The sequence below is a fragment of the Anoplolepis gracilipes genome, chromosome 1 (assembly GCF_047496725.1).
Source record: "Anoplolepis gracilipes chromosome 1, ASM4749672v1, whole genome shotgun sequence".
Taxonomy (NCBI): domain Eukaryota; kingdom Metazoa; phylum Arthropoda; class Insecta; order Hymenoptera; family Formicidae; genus Anoplolepis; species Anoplolepis gracilipes.
Window position 1 is genome coordinate 13,175,148 of NC_132970.1, and position 18,559 is coordinate 13,193,706.

General features: G+C 38.1%; 2 protein-coding genes across 5 annotated transcripts in view; both read left to right on the plus strand.

The window, feature by feature from the left end:
- Window positions 1–18,559, plus strand: part of LOC140664847 (uncharacterized) — a 152,490-nt gene that overhangs the window by 63,847 nt on the left and 70,084 nt on the right. The gene's annotated exons all lie outside the window — the stretch shown is intronic.
- Window positions 1,521–18,164, plus strand: LOC140665007 (uncharacterized). 3 transcript variants are annotated; one of them, XR_012046527.1, is made up of 2 exons: window positions 1,521–3,786; window positions 17,218–17,709. XR_012046527.1 is itself a non-coding variant. In XM_072890652.1 (2 exons), exon 2 carries the CDS (start codon window positions 17,709–17,711, stop codon window positions 18,021–18,023), a length of 315 nt encoding a protein of 104 aa, XP_072746753.1. In that variant the 5' UTR covers window positions 6,450–16,208; window positions 17,218–17,708; the 3' UTR covers window positions 18,024–18,164. The 3 variants fall into 3 exon arrangements, 1 of the variants encoding a protein (XP_072746753.1); XR_012046526.1 differs by lacking the exon at window positions 1,521–3,786 and adding an exon at window positions 4,070–4,201; XM_072890652.1 differs by lacking the exon at window positions 1,521–3,786 and adding an exon at window positions 6,450–16,208 and having other exon boundaries at window positions 17,218–18,164.

An 18,559-nucleotide genomic window follows, 5' to 3' on the forward strand; every position in this document is an offset into this window, starting at 1 on the left:
AGTTGCAACTATGATTACGATGTCGTCTAGTAGTAGCTGTTCCTTATATCCAGCAGAAGGAACTCCAGCAGAAGCTAAACTCAAAAATGTTATGACTTGCAAAAAATTGTATTTTTATAACTTTCGTTCTCTTTCGAACCATTTGAAAATAAAAGAAAGCAATTGTGAAATAAAATTCCACTCTGATCTACTTTTTATTAGCTATTCGAGTCGTCTCGTCTCTCTCGCGTTATGCGATTTGACACTTGAATTATGTCTCATACTTGACTCGTACGTTCATAAGTTTGTATTGTAACTTTGCATCGGCAAACCACAGCGCGGGCTTGAATTAATTATGTGACAAGAAGCGGAAGTGCGATCGTACGAGATGTAATGTGACGCCGATGCAACGATGAAGCGTTTCTTTGTATCTACGACGTGGTATGCGTTTGATACTTATACGGTTGCATCAATAATCAGACGCGTCAAGTCGTGTCATCTGTCCGTTTCGAGACTATGCAATAAGGATTTTTTAACGAAATGAGTGAGTGGACGACAGTCTATACGCCAGTATACAATCATATAATCGTATCGGCAGTCGACTAAATTGTTTCGTGATAACGATGATTTTTCCATGGGGTTATCATTCAATGAATAAAATTCGTGCCATCTAATGATAACGTAAGATGCAGAAAGAGTAAAAACTCGGGATTTTTTGTGTAGAAATAAGGAAAAATTAATACAGAAAAGAATAAAAATGTGAATAAAATGACCAGGGATACTGTTTAGAAATAACACGACATTTCTCCAAAGTTCAGCGTGGGCTGTTTTGTAATTATTTCCTGATAAACAGATAATGACAATGATATTTTGATGAGATGGGATAAAAAACTTCTATTTTCTATAGCTTATAATTTTTTAAATTAAATAGCAGTGGAGATTGTATCATCAAATAATAAACGAGAGTTTATAATTCAACGCGGAAATTCTTGCGGATATGACAGCATTAATTAGTACTTTCTCAACAAATAGAGCAAAGGTTTATATCTCGCTTCCGCCGATAGAACTACGTCGATGGAAAACGCGGTTCTATTTCAGCCTAATCGAAAAATCAGAAGCTTATCTTCGCGTTTGTTTTGTGTCGAATCCCGTTTGTTTGCATGAAAGTGCTTTTAATTGATTACTTCCGTCGTGGAAGAGCAGGGCGGAGGAAATAACGGTGGAGGCTGCAACGTGGGTGTATGTATCGCGCGTATCGATCTTCCTGTGTACAACGCGACCGAGAGTACGCAGCTGGAAAGTCGGATATCGTTGACATCACCAAGACGCGTCTTTAAAATACATATTTTGTTGGATGTGCTTATAAAAGTTTATAGAAAAATTCACTTATCGTTAAAACTTGCGAGATGAACAAGGAGCGAATTGATTCGACGAAACGCACAAATACACTTGTCAGGAGTTGGTTTTTAAATAGTAGTAAAAAGAGCTAAGTTAGAGCTGAGAGAGAGAGAGAGAGAGAGAGAGAGAGAGAGAGAGAGAAAGAGAAATTTGTTTTTATTATTGATTACATTTTATTAATAACGTTATCATTACTATTACATTATTATCTTTCATATCAGCTTGAGTTAATCCTTAAAACTACAGAGTCGTCGTATTGTTAAAAGTGATGGTGAGTCGGGAAAGTAATCTTGCAGGAGTCCGAGCGAATTATCGATTTTGTTGATACTGTGTGGCGCTAATCGAGAGGCATTTGCCAATACGTTCCCACGGGATTCCGCGAAAAAGTTTGCTCATCGTGGAAACCTGTTCCCCGTGGACGGAATAAGAGCCGCTCGTTTCTAGGAACGGATGACGGTGCCGATTAAAAGCGGAACGACTCCGCGAGCGCTACGAGCTGCGTAACACGTCGCGAGTTTACGGTCTATAACTTCTCTCTTACATCGGCCGTATGATAAGGTATGCTTATGCGACGGTTTATAGTTCATTAAAATTTTTTTTCCCGGCTCGGAAGACAGCTCTCGAATTGCGCTCGTGGTCGTTTCGCATGACTCTCGATTCGTTCGTAAAGAGGGACTTTGTTGCACGAAGCCTTCCGAGATCTTTTGCCAAACGCGACGACGTTAATAGTTATCCTTGAATTTCGGCATCTTTTCGAGACTGCGATGCGAATATGTAAGTTTTCCACGTTCAAGTCTCGGAAGTTAGAAAAAATGATAAAATTTATAAATTGTATCAAAAAAATAATATGTATTGATACTAATTAGTTTATTTCAGTTTGTGAGAACATACGTTTCTTTAAAAACAGTTATACATGTATGAAAATGCTGCGAAATGATAAGAAAGTAATACAAAGTATTTAAATGAGAAAACAAAAATGTCAGAGAAAAAAAACATAGTTTTAATTAGAACCAAGAGTAAGAAAAGAAGAAAATAAAACAAAATACGCAAATGTACGGTTGTAAAAATGTTTCTTTAAAATAAAAAAGAGATATATAATTTAATAAAAGTATACATATACTGTAACATAGAAAATAATGTATATAATGTAATCCGTGGCAAAAAATATTCTATTATTCTTATATTTATATTTTTCATATTCCACAAAGACATGATGAAGTAAGATCTTTTAAAAAATTTTTTCATCTTAAAAATAAAAATCTTAATAAATTCAATTGATGAATTATCCCAAGGTACTAAAATAGAATTATTAAGAACGATTGTGTAACATTTTGCCAATGTGTCGCATCTTACCAATATCGAGATAGAAATCGCTGCCTTCGAAGGACATCCGACAACAGAGAAATTCACTTAGCCACCCAGCTTTAATCGTATCCTTTACCACCAGATGAGAATGACGTATGTGAGTCAGGGCTAACGCAAGTAAACGAAGGAAGGTGCGTTTGGATATGATCGAGTGAGGGTCGTGAAAGGAAAACAGGGCGACCGAACGAGGCCTCGACTTCTCTCGTTGGCAGCGCGAGTCGGGTCACGAACACCAAGAGAACTACAAAGGAGGAAGAAAGAGCAAAGTTAAAAAAGAAAGAAACGAAACGGCAGGATTGGGCGCGGATGGTGGGATAGATGGCGGGGGTAGTCGCGGGTGGAGGACACAACGACGTTGGGGGAAATCAGGGGAAGGAGAAAGGCGACGGGGGTGGTGTATCCATCGCGCGTCGAGGGTGGAGAAGGACCTGCGCGCGAATTTCCCGCGTTCGTCCAACCTCATATTGATCCCACCCCAGCGAACTCCCTCGTTTCCTAGGTAGGGAGATGGAGGCGCGGCGGGAGGGAGGGGGAGATCCGGTAAGGGTGATTCGTCGGCATATAACGCCGGACCGGGTGAGCGAGCGAGAGACGAAGGGAGAGTCGCAGAATCGCGGGCGCTCCGAGGGTGGTCCAGCGAGTACGCGGGAGTCGTGCTCTCTGATCGGGATTCGCAAGCGTGTCGTCGCGTCGCCGCCGTCATCGTCGTCGTCGTCATCGTTATCGTCGTCGTGGTCGGCGTCGTCATTGTGTGCTGTGGTATCTTGCTCTCGTTATCGAGGAAGTCGGCTTGTTTTTCCGCGTTCACGACGGCGTGCCGCTCCCATTCGTTCGAAACTGCCGACGAGACGTGTTCGCGTTCGCGTGCGCGTGCGCCCTTGTGTATGTGTGTGTTGGAGAAGTTTCAGAAAAGTTCCGAACGTGAGGAATCACGAAAAAGTCAAAGCGGCAAAAGTGCACAGATGTATGAGTGTCGGTCGACGACACCGTTGCTTCGACACCGCACTTGTACAGGCCGGTTACAGCATATCGTCGTTCACTGTGGTTAATGAGATTTTTCCCTTCTTTCTGTAATATATATCTGTCAGATTATGATATAGAGAAAAAGAGGAGAAGAGATTACCGAGCAAATGTCATCGATCGGAACTGACTTCAGCTTTGCTGTCTAGATTTATGATCGGGACCAACCGACACGACCTCACGAGAGGTCATCGTCAGCAGGAAAGTGTATAAACGCGAAAGCATTTACGAGGCTCCCTTGTGCTTCGAGATTTTTCTTTTTCGCGATTGTATACGTCCGTTTTACGATCGCTTTATGACGAGAAGACGAAGTTGAGGAAGAAACTGCGTAACGTGTGAAATCAAGTTTGCTAATTCGGTTCACAAATACTTATGAACCATGTAGACTTGCTTCAATTTCCTAGTATGAATCATATGCCGATAAGGTTATTCTTAAAAGGCAAGAAAAAATAATATATAAATCTCGGTTAAAAAAAATTAAAAGACTATATTTTATATACTTTATCTCATGAAAAATAAAAATTAATTATATACCTTAATTATACACGTACGAAATCGTACATAGATTTGATTTGAAATTGTTTGACTGATTAAATTATCCAAGAGACATATGTCGCTTTGTATTCAAACGGCATGAGATTCTTGAAAGAGAAAGAAAGAGAAAGAGAGAGAGAGAGAGAGAAAGAAAGAGAGAGCGCTGCAAATTAGTTTTGAAACTATACCCGTTATTGAGAAACAGCCTTAGACAGCAACGGGCTTTAAAACTGTTCTTAAATTGACCTGTCAGTAATCGAGCAATTACGTTGAAATGATTCGCCCAATTACTCTCGATTGAAAATTGTAGCTGCGACTTTTCATCTGCTACTGTTTAGTTATTGAAACACGAATATATTACGTTGCTATACCGAATAATTTGTCGTCTCATGCATCTGTTACATATTTATGCATGCGTCGTCTTGAATACACGTGCGATAGTGTGCGAGAAACTTGCGTGGATCTATTATATGTACTAACGATCGCGAATAACGTCTATAGCGATCGTGTTATAGCCGTGACCGATGTGTGGCAACACATTCGAAATAAGCTACGTGGCCTCGTTTGACGGTCAGAAAAAAATCGATGCAAACGTGTTCTCGGATCGGAATATAGTTATGTTATTTTTTTTTATTCGTCAAATGTGTAGATTTGCAAATTAAATTTCAAGGAGTAGAGGATAGGAAAGAGTTAGGGTGTTTTGAACACTTTGGGAAAGTTGGCACGAGCGGTGACACGTAGCAGAAAGTAAGTCGGATGCGATATAAACAGAGGATTACCATCTGTCGGATTTAATGAGCTATAATATGGTATAATACTCCAAACGGAGTTCTTCGTTTTGCAGAATATACTCCGCAACCGACATAAAGCCTGTCACCATAGCGTTATAATCGTTGTATTTACTGCTGCGGATAAATTGTTCGTGCAAATCTCACATTTTTATCGTAGTATGCGGCGGCGACAATTTATAACACGCTAATAAATTCTATTTTAACAATTAAACCGATTAAACACGCGCGTATAGTTCGTTTAATTCCGCATTTAATTACCGACGAATTAATTAAAGTTATCTCGGATTAATATCTGTCCGTGTGTTGCCGGTTAAACCTTGCCATAATCAATAAAATTATTAACTATTGTATTATTACATTGGCAGATCACACACATTGTAATAAAATATTAAGAAATATGATCAAAATTCCATCTCTCATCGAAATTGAAATAATGACTTTTTAATTCTTTATGATAATTAAATAATATTAAATATTAATATTTAATATTCATATAAATATATAATATTTAATAATATATTAAGTAAAACATATATATATATATATCAGTTAAAATACATTCTCTATCCTAGCATCTAGTATTATAAATTCTGTAAATTTGTTGTACAAATCAAACTCCGATAAATCTCAACAGCGAGCAAAAATAATTCTTGGAGAATCTTCTTCGGTACGATTTGTTATTCCCTATCAGTATTTTTCGAGGCACCGACTACAAGTATCGGAACGAAACGGAACATTCCCGCAGGAACATAGCTGCTCGATATGGGAAACGTGTCCGAGGTTTCACGACGATCGATCGATCGACCGCGTCGTCCACGTCGTCGACGCCGTGTCGTCAGCATCTTGCTCTTGCAATAATATTAGGAATTTCGTTCTGCGCGTGTAGATTAAAGACTCGCTCGTAAATACATCCGAGGTGCGTAAAACACCCGGCGGTCAGCAAGGCCCGCGATATGAAGCCAGGTGGTGAGCGCGAAAATACATACAAATAACCGAGAGAGCGTGACTCAAGCGGACCCATTACGATATATTTGCATCACAGATGTGGGACCGTTTTATTTGTTCGAGCATTATATGCATTGTCTAGAAGAGATCTACAATAACGCTGAAAAGTCTTTTGACAACTAGATTTTTATAAATTACTTTATTAATAATAAATAAATAAATACATGAATTATTAAAGATATATATATATATATATATATTATATTATACATTAGATATATATATATATATATATTTATACATTATATATATATATTATTATACATTATATTACGTTAAACTTTATAATATAAACTTTGTACATAATAAACATATATTTGTGACAAAATTATTTTGGCGAATAAATATAATGAATATTACATAAATGGAAATTTGTTTTATTACGACTTATATATGTCTTTTGACATAATAATAACTTAATAGTTATTACCTAATGGTAGTAATTTTTTTATGAAAAAATATATTTAAAATGATTATTATGTTAGTGGAACATTAATACCTAGTTACATATCCTTTTGCTGATAACACAGCTTCACGTCTTTTGGGCATAGACTCGATAAGTTTTACTATACAGGAAATTTTCGCCCACTTACTTTACAAAACATAGAAAAGAATGTCCTAATTAGAGAAATTTACTGTCTTAATATGTCTGTCCAACTCCGATAAATGTGTAATTGGATTAAAGCCAAGATTTTTACTAGATCACTTCAAAATATTGATCTTTTTCTTTACAAAAACATTTTTCAATTAATTTAAAATGATATTTTGACTCGTTATCCCGTTAAAATATTTAATTACGTGTAGCATATTTTTTCTAGCCTAACATTACATTTGTTTGTCTAAGATATCTTGATAAATAAATCGTTCCATTTTAATTTTTACACGGAATATGGAATCCATGCTCATAGTTATGATATGTCCTCCGCTATGTTTTTATAGTGAGTACTTGTTACCGTGGATCTTTCATTTTTAGAGAGGCTGAATCATCTATTTTATATTTACATACAGTGTATTTGTTTTTCCAAAAATGATAGAAACAACCCAAGTTATCTAAGATATCCCAGGATATTTTAGAAAAACAAATGTTATTTTATGCCAGAGAAAATATGCCACGAAATTGGATAACAATCTAAGACATCGTCCTAAAAGCTAATTAAAGAATATTATAAAGTGGAAAATTAATATTTTAAAGTGGCTTAGTCAAAGTCCTGACTTGAATCCAATTGAATATTTATCGGAGAAATTGGACATATTAGGACAGAGAATTTCTTTAATCAAAACATCTTTTTTATGTTTTACAAAGTCAATAGACGAATATTCTCTGAGAGCATATCGTAAAATTTATCGAATCTAATTTCAGGAAAAGCTGTGTTATCGGCAGAAAGGATATGCAATTAAGTATTAATGTTCCACTAAGATAATAATAATTTGTATAATATTCTTTTTACATGAAATTACTACCTAATCGTTAAATATTGTTATGTCAAAAGGCTTATGAACTGTGATAAAACAAATTTAGGTAATACTCATTTAATATGTGTCATAATTTTGTTATAACTATGTATTATTATATCCAAAGTTTATATTATCTTAAAGTTTGATATGTATATATATATATATATATATATATATATATATTATTGTCACTAATAAAGTAATTTACAAAGAAACTATTTGTCAAAAGACTTCTGAACGCTACTGTACGAGTATTATGAACGCCTACGAGAATGTTTTAGACCTGAAAAGATTATGTATCTGCCTTTTAATTTAATACTTAATTAAAAAGATAAGACACAAAAATTAATAAGGAAGACGTGGTAGAAGGCAATAAATGAGCGGCAACACACATAAATATCGCGCCTATTTACGTTCCGTGACATTAGTTTGCTGTTTTTACTCGACGACGTGTATCTCTGCATAATGGAGGTCTGCTCACATCAAATACAGACCATAACTGATAATTATGTAAGTCACCACTTCTTTACTACCGTTAAGAATACATAATGGGCACACCCTCTCAAATTAATTCGAGGCTTTATTAACTTTACCTATTATGCTTACAGACGGTCATATAATTATTAATTCTTACTGCTAGTACACTCTAATCAATTAATTAGAGTATCGCAACGCGGTAAAAAACACTTGAAACTAGCTAGTTGTGGTTTCATTTGAGACGGCGAACAAATAAGACCTTTAAGACCCCTTACGTTCACACTCATGGTATTTAGACCCTAACTTATTTTAATTTTTAACTACTTGCGCTGAGGATGACTTGAAAGGTCAAGCCGAAATGCGAATCTTATATATAGACCTGTCTTATATTATCTATTTATACGTTTTTACTTCCGGATTTTCATTATGTATTTTTTTATATCCTCCAATATGTATGATTTTGTTATAATTTAAATTAAGTCATTAACGTTTACTGTGCACACCGCTTAATTATCATTGTTATGACTATATTTAATTTAAAGTACTTATTGAACTTCATTTTTATTATGTTTATTTTTTCTCTGTTTTTAACAATGTATTAAATCATCCTTATTATTTATATTATACGTTAGGCCGCTCATTTATTGCCTTCTACCACGTCTTTCTTATTAATATTTAATCTCGATACCTGATTGGTTTCTAAAAATACAAGTGAAGCCGATGAAAATTTTAAGACGGTTCTATACGTTAGGGACAGGAATATGGGAGAAAGGATATATAATAGGGTCTTGAAACGTTTCTTCGACTGATGAAGGTCTCTAAGAAACAATTAAAGCATTAACCCTTGTCTTGTGTAAAGTGAATCATCCGTGCTCATATTATCATGTTTGAAATAGGCGCTTTGGATCCATTCGTGTAATTAAGATTCGTTTAATATAAATTATTAAGTACGTTCGTAAGAAAATTAATAGATAAGTACTATATAATTAAAATTTGAAACAATACTTGCCGCACAAAGTTGAGTATTTATTGTTTATGGCATAAGAAGCGCTTTTAAAAAGTCGAGTTTCATTTAATAAGGGTCTTTGCGGGAAGATTACAGAATACGGAAATGAAAATTTTTCAACAATTCTTATTGCGTATAAAATCTTTATAAATTTTCCCTTTTTATATTAATTAAAATTAGATAAATTTTATTTTGCCGAAAAAGAATGTGTGATTTTTAATTAAATTTATTATTATATTTCGATACATATGAATTTTAATAAAATCTAAAATTGCTTTGACTATATAAAATGAGAAAGAAAGGGAGATTGGAGAATACTCTCTGAATCTACCGATCGTGAGAACGACCACGTGCACATTGTACATTGCACGACATACTGTCGTGATAAATTATTAATCAGGCGTGTTAATTGATCATGCTTAAGCAAATTCCGACTGGAGGTTTTGATTTATCATCTGGCACTAATCTCGAACGATCGATCGATCTCTCGTGATTCGCGAATCCAATGCAACAGGCGGAACCTGGGTACAGAAGCTCGAAGGAATGGAATTTTACGCGAGGTCAATGTGGACATAAACGGTTGGAAAAAACGAAAAAGCGTAATATATAGAAAGAATCATTATGTATAATATAATATAATACTGGAGAATATATATATTTATTTATTGATTGATTGGCAAGACACGTTCGTTCGTATCGTATCATCGCGAAATTAAAAAATCATTTTTGCGCTCTGTTTTTATTTATAATCCGATTTACGCGAAATATTTTGTTTAAAAAATAACGCGTCTTTGTCGATAAAACAGGCATCTTTTGCATTGAGATCTTAAAATGAAAAACGAAGAAAACGAAGAAAAAAAATCTTTCGCAAAAAATATCCATTATGTGCGAGATTTCTTATCCAGTTCCACAGGTTACGCGATGTAAATCAGGAGGCCGTCTCAATATCAAAGTACATTCTATGTACGGTACGAAATAAAATTGCCGTGGTCGCAGGCACTATCTCTATTCTTTCTTGACACGTGTGCGCTATAAAGCGCACGCGATAGTTTTTTCCTTACTTTATTATACCATTTTGTACTTTCCGCGAAACTGCATTTGAGCTTTGCATCTGGAATTAGACATTTCGCGCGGTTTCCATTTGATGACCATCTCTTATATTCATGCGTTACATTATTTTTTAAGTTGCCTTCTCTCATTTTGACTTGTATGTGTTTTAATTGGATTTAACACAAAGGCTAAAGTATTTAATCCTATCAAACGTGAAAAGTCCCAGTTCTCATGAAAAATGCATTCCGGAAATTTCCAGCATGCGCAATTCGCCGGGCTTTTATACAGGATCCACCATAATCCCTTCACGTGCCGCAAATGGACGCCGTTTCGTGACGTTCTTTCCTTCTTCTCTTACATATTTCGCTTCGCCAGTAGTGTCTTTATAGCTTCCAAGTATATACATATTTAAAGTTGATATATCTAGGCCTCTCTTTTAATTAATGAAAAAAGAAAACGGGCAAGACCACCAAAATGAAGGCAAGTTTTCCGGCAGTTTATTTCGCCAACAATTACGGGGGAAAAAAGAACGTTACAAAAGAAGGAAAGATACTTCCGAGGCCACGAAGTTATTTCGTATCTCATTTTAAATCGCACGAGCGCTTCGCTTCGAAATTGATAAATCATTCCGTTCAATTCCGGTGAAGCGGTTATCGCGAGTAAACGTTCGCCGATGGTTACGAAATGCTCGTCTCGATATAAACTGCAGTGTGTGTTTACAATTTGCCAGCTCGCCCCGAAACCTTAGAAAAGTGGCACGCGGAAATAAGTCTTTCTGGGACACGGCGAGCACATATTTCCCAAATCTTATTATAGAATTATGGCGTTTTGCCGCATTACGGCGCAATGAGGACATTACATGCTTGTCGCTCTTATATATTATTATATATTATTTCTCCGTCCGATAACTTGTTATCTTTAATCCGATATCACTTTGTCATATTATCATTCAATCAATATCTATCGCGAAAATAGAATATTGTATTTTATCGAAGATTTCATACATATATATTGAATAAGAATCGATTTGTTACGTAACTGCTAAATCTTCTTGTTTATTATCGTCCGTAAATCGAAGATTAAATTAAACTCTGCGAATACAACTTACGATTTTTTCGATTCTATCTGGTTTCAATATATTTTATTTCTTTGTTCGTACAATCACTGATTTCTTCCATACGGTTCTCTAGGCAAAGTCGCCTATTTATTTAATTCTATATAATACGACTTGTTATCAATTGTGTCCGCTTATCTATACAGAGCAATGCTTGCGGGCAACATTTTCTTTATTTTCTTCTATTTGGCTTCTTTCTGAACAAGAATCGGATAGATAACTTTATCGCTTTCTTATCTATAAGTATTTTAGATACGTTCAGTTTTATCGATTTTTGGGACTATAATTAATTCACCTTATGACGCAATATTCAATAAACACGAAATTTTATTGTATTTATTTCGCGATAATTATTTTAATCGGAGTTGAGAGAAAATTTCCTCCAATGTATTTCGCGGAGAATAGAAAATCTTAAGAAAATAGGCCAAATCCTTCGGCGAAAATAGACACGACGTCGAAAGGATTGATGGGTGCGCCGAAGGTTGCCGATGGCTAAGATACTCGCCATCTAAAAAACGGTGCTCTCAGACTCGCTCCAGGAATAAAAGTATAGAATCGCGAGAATTTATAGATAACTGTCGGATAAGAGAAGAATCGCTTCGCAGAGTTCGTTGATTATCTCGATTATCGCCTACTGTTACCAGGGCTAATCTCGTCGCGGCGGCAGCAACCCCGCAGCAGCGGCCGACGGCAGCAACAACAGCGACAGCAACAGCTTTTGCACTTAGCACTTACGTGACGGGGCCGATATTATGTGGCAATAACGAGCGACCCCCATCACGTAACCCCACTTAAGAGCCAAGTTGCTGCCGCGTTGCACTCGGGGAAGGGCGAGAGGGAGGGAGGGAGAAAGAAAGCGGGAGGGGACAAAAATGAAGAAAATGCCTCGATCTCCACCCATCGTTACCGGATGGCATCCACGTCGTATAACGGACGGTAAACCCCCTTCCCTTCTCCCCCCCCCTCCTCTTCCCTCCTTTCCTTTCTTCTTCATCGAACCACGCTCGTGTTTAACCGCGAACACACCGCAGGGCTAATAGAAAATATACACTACTGCCGCTCTCTCCGTGCACACCCCCTTTATTAATATCGACGTTTCGTGCGTTGCCGACATTAATCGTGTAATCGAGCTACGCTTCGAGTTCAAGGATCATAGCCGGTGGCTGAGGAGCCTCTTTGGTTCTCTTATCACGCGACTTCGATCGCGCGCGGCTTTTTAAGGGGTTCCTCCTCCGGGATGAAGGGCGGAATCGTGTCTCACTCGATATTGTAATTTCGCGAAGTCATAGTGGATCGCGAATAAAACATCGGGTTACACCTCGATTCGACCGCGATGAGTTAATTCAAAACTTGTAATCAGTTTCTTAAATGTACAAGAAATTTTAACTTTGATGATACGCTTATAAAAGATCTTCTAAAAGTCTAGGAAACTTGTCGAATCACAATTTTCGTGTTCTTTTAATGTTTCGTTTTTAGTGTTTAAACATTGTGGGAACGGTTGCAGTTAGTGCGCTGCGCGAAAATCGTATTAAGGATACAGCAGCGAGGAGATATCGTACAACTTTGATTATCACTGTACATAATAGCTTGAGCAAGCGAGTTAGCGGTACCGGCGTTCCGAGATATGGCGGGGTTGCATACCAACTTAAATAGCCTGGCACTTTATTGATGAATAAACTTCATTATACTGCTGCGCTTAATTGATTAATGAGAAATTACGAGATGGGTCTGTGTACAGGAAACGAGGGGTATAAACGGGCGTTCTCTCCGGGGGATGATAGTCCAGTCTAGTGAGGCTTGAAATAAAAACAAGTGGAAACCGCGTTAATTAAATCCACAATGTAATCTCGCGCTTTCAAGGTTATTCCCGCTTGTAATTTTACATCTTGCGTTCCTTTTCACACTGCGTAAAATATTTTGAACACGAAGCCACGAAAAATAAATGGTGAATAAAGGTGCGGGTTTGATTGCAATTTGCAATTTTTGTCTGGGTTATTATGCGAAATAAAATGCAAAATGGTCATTAAACTTTCAATATCACTCGAGAATTTTAATTTAGATACATACATGGCGGGAAGAACGAGCATTTTATTAGTTTTTTCGATTACATTCAACTGGGAGGATCGGATTCTCACAGGCATGAGTTTTCGCATTCCCCGGAGATTAATGGAGGCGTAAGATCGAATCCAGGCGGTATCGGCAAACAGTTTCCCACTTATTAAGCTCAGGATCTCCCGCTACGACTCGATTACGATCTAGCTGATAGTCGGACCGGGAGTTACTTCCGGTATTTTTGCGCGTATACCTGCTTATAGTCTCTCCACGCCCTTTAATTATCCGCAGCTTGACGCCGAGTAGTTACGGTGGATAGGAACGTTGTCATTATGACTGCGAACGAGACTACCGTGCTTGTTTCTTCACCGCCTTCTTCTCTTTATACCATCTCTTTTCTTTCTTCTTATTATGACTCTCGCAGCTCTTTTATCTCTCACAACGATACTCCGACGAGAGATCGTGACGTTTTAAACACTGCAAATCCCATCGTCCGCCCGATTCAAGATTCGTTCTGCGAAACGCACCGATGTCTCCTGTCATCGCTCCTTCGCAATTAAGTTCGCTCTAGCAATCTGGAATTTCATACGATTATGTTCCTTTATGTTGGAAAAGAAATCAGTTTTTTTCCCGATGAGATTGGACAACTCTATATCGCGGTCGACTTCACTAGACCCATTACTTTATTAGAGTGGCAATAAAACCGTCGTCTCACTAAGATCCTAGCCGTAAAGTGGCATTAAGTGCCAACTTTAAGTAAGGTTGTCGGGACTCAGCAAGGAGTCTACAACCTACGGCTCACAGATGCTTTGTTCGCCACTAAAGTCCTTGCAAATCGCCGCGACTTTACGAGCCTGATATCGGACAGCAGCTGATCGTTTCTCGCTGCGTCTATCTCTATCGTATAACTAAGTGCTACAATAATATGTTACTTGTCGTAGGGTAAAAACCGTACAGCGAGCACCGTAAAGCATCGTCGTTGAAACAACGACGACAGGTGGCCACGTCACGCGATCTTTCTTGTTGAAGGACCGACGACTCGTGGGTGGTTCCTAATAGCTTTTAATGCCACGCCAACGTGATTTAGATGCGCACCGCTGGCCGCCGATTTGCACAAAGGATCTCGACGGTGCACTGACCGTCCTTTCGAGAGGAGAGACCCAGACTGACTCGACGACGAACCCGCTCGTGCCCTTGAAATTCCTTCCGCGAATACCTGTGGCCGCAGCTTTCGGCCGCGCGCGCGAGTATAAAGTAAGATAAAGCTCTCGATAAAACTTGGGCGTGAAAACGTTTCTTTTTCCCTCCGCGGAATGACAGCCGCCCCGGCGGATTTTATGCGCTCACATTCGTAATTCCCTCCACGGGCTTTTGTTAGACTCGCGTAAATTTTTAAGCGGTCTTCTTACAGAACGATTTTAATGCGCGAATACGCGATCAGACGAATTTCTCTCTTTCTCTCTTTTTCTTTCTTTTCTCGGGTCTTTAACCGGCCGTTCATCCCTTCTGTCTCGTTCGGTTACCTGGTCACAGAGAAGCAGCTCTACCACGAAACTGCCATGTCGAATCGTGCTCGAAAAGGGATCTCATTTTTCTAAGAATCTTGTTTTTTTTTTATCGTCGACTTTCCAGTCTGTATAATCCATCGTCAAATCACATACACAAAGGCAAGATTTTGTTTGCAAAATTAAAAGTTTTGTAAAAACTTGTTTTGAAAAAAAAAAAAAAAAAAAGAAATGGTTTTTGTCGGCCAAATTTTCAATAAAAAGGGACACGTGATTTTTTTACTGTTTCGCATCTCGGGATCCGGTAAGCCCGGCTTTGTACCACATCTCGCTGCAGCTTCGACATTGCGCACCTCGTGTGGTCCCCTCTCGACGTACAATATAGATAGTCTCAGCGTCCACCCACTGATACGCGCGATTTCTTAGAGTCTCGGGTTTCAGACGGTTTTTTTCCAAAAGGAGCAACGGCACACAGATACATACGAAACGTCTGCCTTCTAGATGTTGTATGCAAATTTTCCTGCCTCCTAGCCAGCACACTGCCAGACGTCGGGAATATGAATCATGCTGCGATGAGAGGCCGCTGCCTCATAACAGGAAATCCGTCCCCGTGCGCGATCGTGCAGATTCAAACAAAGCCCGATGCCGTTCGCCTTTATCCCGCCCTTCAGCTTTTTTTTCATCGATCGGCCGCGTCCCACGCGTGCGAAGAAAGCCTGCAGGCTTGTGAAACGTGGGAACTAGTATCGGTATTGCCAGGGAATTTCTATATTAATAACACTATTCGACGAAATTTAATTTTTTTTTAACCTAAATTAAATCTATCATTTCTTGTTGATGTTGAATGCAAATCCGACTGCAGAATTGCTGTAACATATCACAATTTTGAGAAAAATGGCATAGAAATCCCTAAAAAGGGATGTTTTGGAAATATTTTCCTACGTTATTATCCCACACTATATTACTTTTACTATTTTTAAAATACCTGGTTCTGTTAAATTTTTTGAATTTTATATTAAACTTTGTAAGCAGTGACAATTCTTTTCAGATGTATGAATTATGTTTGCTTTTAAAGTTATCGTATTTTAAATATTGTCAAAACATTTTTTTTTAAAGAGTTTTTACACCGAAATTTTTTTCTCAAAATAATGACGTGCTAGAGCATTTTTTTGCAGCCAAATATAGATTCAGTAACCAAAAATCTGTAAAAAAAAAGATGGATTTGATTCAAGTCGCAAAATTTGATCCAATATTAATTTCAATGACAAAAAAAGCAACCTTTTATACGCGCACACATTATTTTTACTTTTAATATAATTGGAACTTTTATAAACACAGAAAAAGAATAATCTCAGACTTTGAGATCTCTTGGTAATCCGGTTAAGAAAACATAACTATACTCAAAGACTTATAAAACGAGTTTCATATGAAGACGACGATAAACATGAAACGAACAAGTAAGTACATATTTTCCCATTTCAACGGCGACGCTGACGTCATTCTTTCAGAGAGGACCAAATCGGAGTACTGAGAAGTCTTAAACTCGCGCTTTACTTTCATTTCATGCACCAATCCAGGAACTCGTCCGCGAGATATTTCCATTGGAAAACGCGCGGGTGGATCAACGAATCGATACATCTACATTTGCTAAGATGTAATACATTCTCTCTTATAAATATGTATTGGAATAAATATTCTCTCGTTTGTCCCGAAGAAATGTTTAGATCCACAAAAGGTGTAATTATAGGGACCAATTTTCTTGTAGTATATATCTTTTATGTATATTATACATATGTATGACATATATATGAAATACTTGGTTGCCGTCACCTCTACATTTGCTTATAAATATAACTTACGTGTCTCTTCGATGTACTTTAAAATGTGATGGCGTACCAGCCGCCAATTTGCATTCGCGGCCATCCTTCGCGGCGATCGGCGACGGATGGCACAATAAAATAAATAGTAGTTCGCAGGAGACGCAACGGAATGAACCGCCGTTTATCAGCACGTAACGAAGATGGTCACGCGACCTCTTCGTCGTAGTTCGCGGATAATAACCGTGACGAAGGTAGCATAACTGCTCTCCATCAATATATGATCCTAACATCGTTTCCATTTCTTCCGCAGAATCGTTTTCTCTGCAACGCTCTCGTCGCAAAAAAAAAAAAAAAAAAAAAAAAAAAATTCGCAGGTGTAATCAGGTCTATTATGCGAAAATAAATTGTAAAAACGAACGTACGTGATAGATACATGATTGACTGAATCGCGCGTTTTTCTTGCAAAATATCTCCGAAATTGATTGACTCTGTTTCTTAATATATCGTGTATTTTTTTTTTATAAAATTCTTCGTTCGCAATTTCATATAACTATTTTATTGACAAATCAGTATTTAACAGAATGTCTTTGAATGTCTTTGTTCTGGGACACTCTGTTAAATTTTGTGAATCTTCCACTGTTATTAGATCGTTGGTGTACGAAATTTTAAAAGAAGCCAAAATATATAGATAATTCGTGAGGAAACTACGGAAATTTCTATAAAATTCATCGTTACATCGTTTAAAACATCTCTGAGTGCACATCGAGATACGATCTTCTTCATCGCGCCAAAGCGACAAACATTCAAGTGTGATGATTCAATACGACGCTGAGAAATCTCGACAGATCGAAATCATTTGTGACGAATCCTCGAGTTAAACTGTGAAGCGAAAATTCTGACTTTCTCAAGTAAATTCGAGATTTCGATGGCGAAATAGAGATAGTCGTTTGGACCAAATATTTCTCCAGATGGAGCTTTCGATTTGTTCTGTAAAATCCAGAGAAACCGAAAGAATGTCACCTTAGTGAACTCGTCGAAACTATCATAGTAGACGATCGAACGAGTAGAAGATAACACTGTATAACTTCAGTCCGGCAAGATCGAGAAAGGAGAGCGTGTCCAGGTGCTCGCACGAAGATGGACGCTCTCGAGCTGCAGGCTGCCTTGGTGAAGCTCGACCCGGCCACCACGGTGACGCCCATCGGCACCACCGTGAAGCTAGTGCCACATCATCGCGTTGCCTTTACCGTAAACATCGACGACGAAGGCGACATGACCCTGGAAGATTCAACGCGGAGGGACGACGTCGAAAAGTCGCCCGTTGAGACGGCAACGTCGGTATCGCGAAAGACGCCGGGCAACTGTATGGGTGGCTTGACGGCGAGTCATCAACATCAGGGCGGCGGCCAGCAGATGAGTGTCTCCAAGTGTGGCATCGCCGAGGTCAGGTGACGCCAGCCGCCCTGCTACGGCGTCAATATGATTTACCACACTTATCCGCCGCATCGCGGCAGCAAGCACCATGCTAAGCACCATGCCAAGGAGAAGAGGCACCATCATCATCACACTATGCACCATCAGCATCACAGAGCTCATGTGGTAAGCCATTGAGTTATGCGCGCGAACAAAAAGACAACGACGGTAACAACGACATCACCGTCGTCGTCATCGTCGTCGTCATCGTCGTCATTGTGAGCGTGTCAGGAAATTCTCTGAATTATTATCCGCACTTTGAAGGTTATATGATAATTTTACGCGACATGCTTGATTCGAAAATTATTTTGTTAATGATATAATAAAAATTCACTCGTTGATCTTGAAGAATTTTCAATCGAGTTATCTCATATCACTATAAAATGGAAAAGAATGAAATGACACGCTGTTGCGCGAAAAAAGAAAATTCAACATTCGCAAACTCTATAATAATATATTATTCTATTTTTCCCGTGACAATTCTGAGCTAGCGAAACAGATGTTACAAAGAACGT

What these genes read in the sequence shown, in the direction of transcription:
- LOC140665007 (XM_072890652.1), top strand. Translation starts at nt 17,709, where the DNA reads ATGGACGCTCTCGAGCTGCAGGCTGCCTTGGTGAAGCTCGACCCGGCC.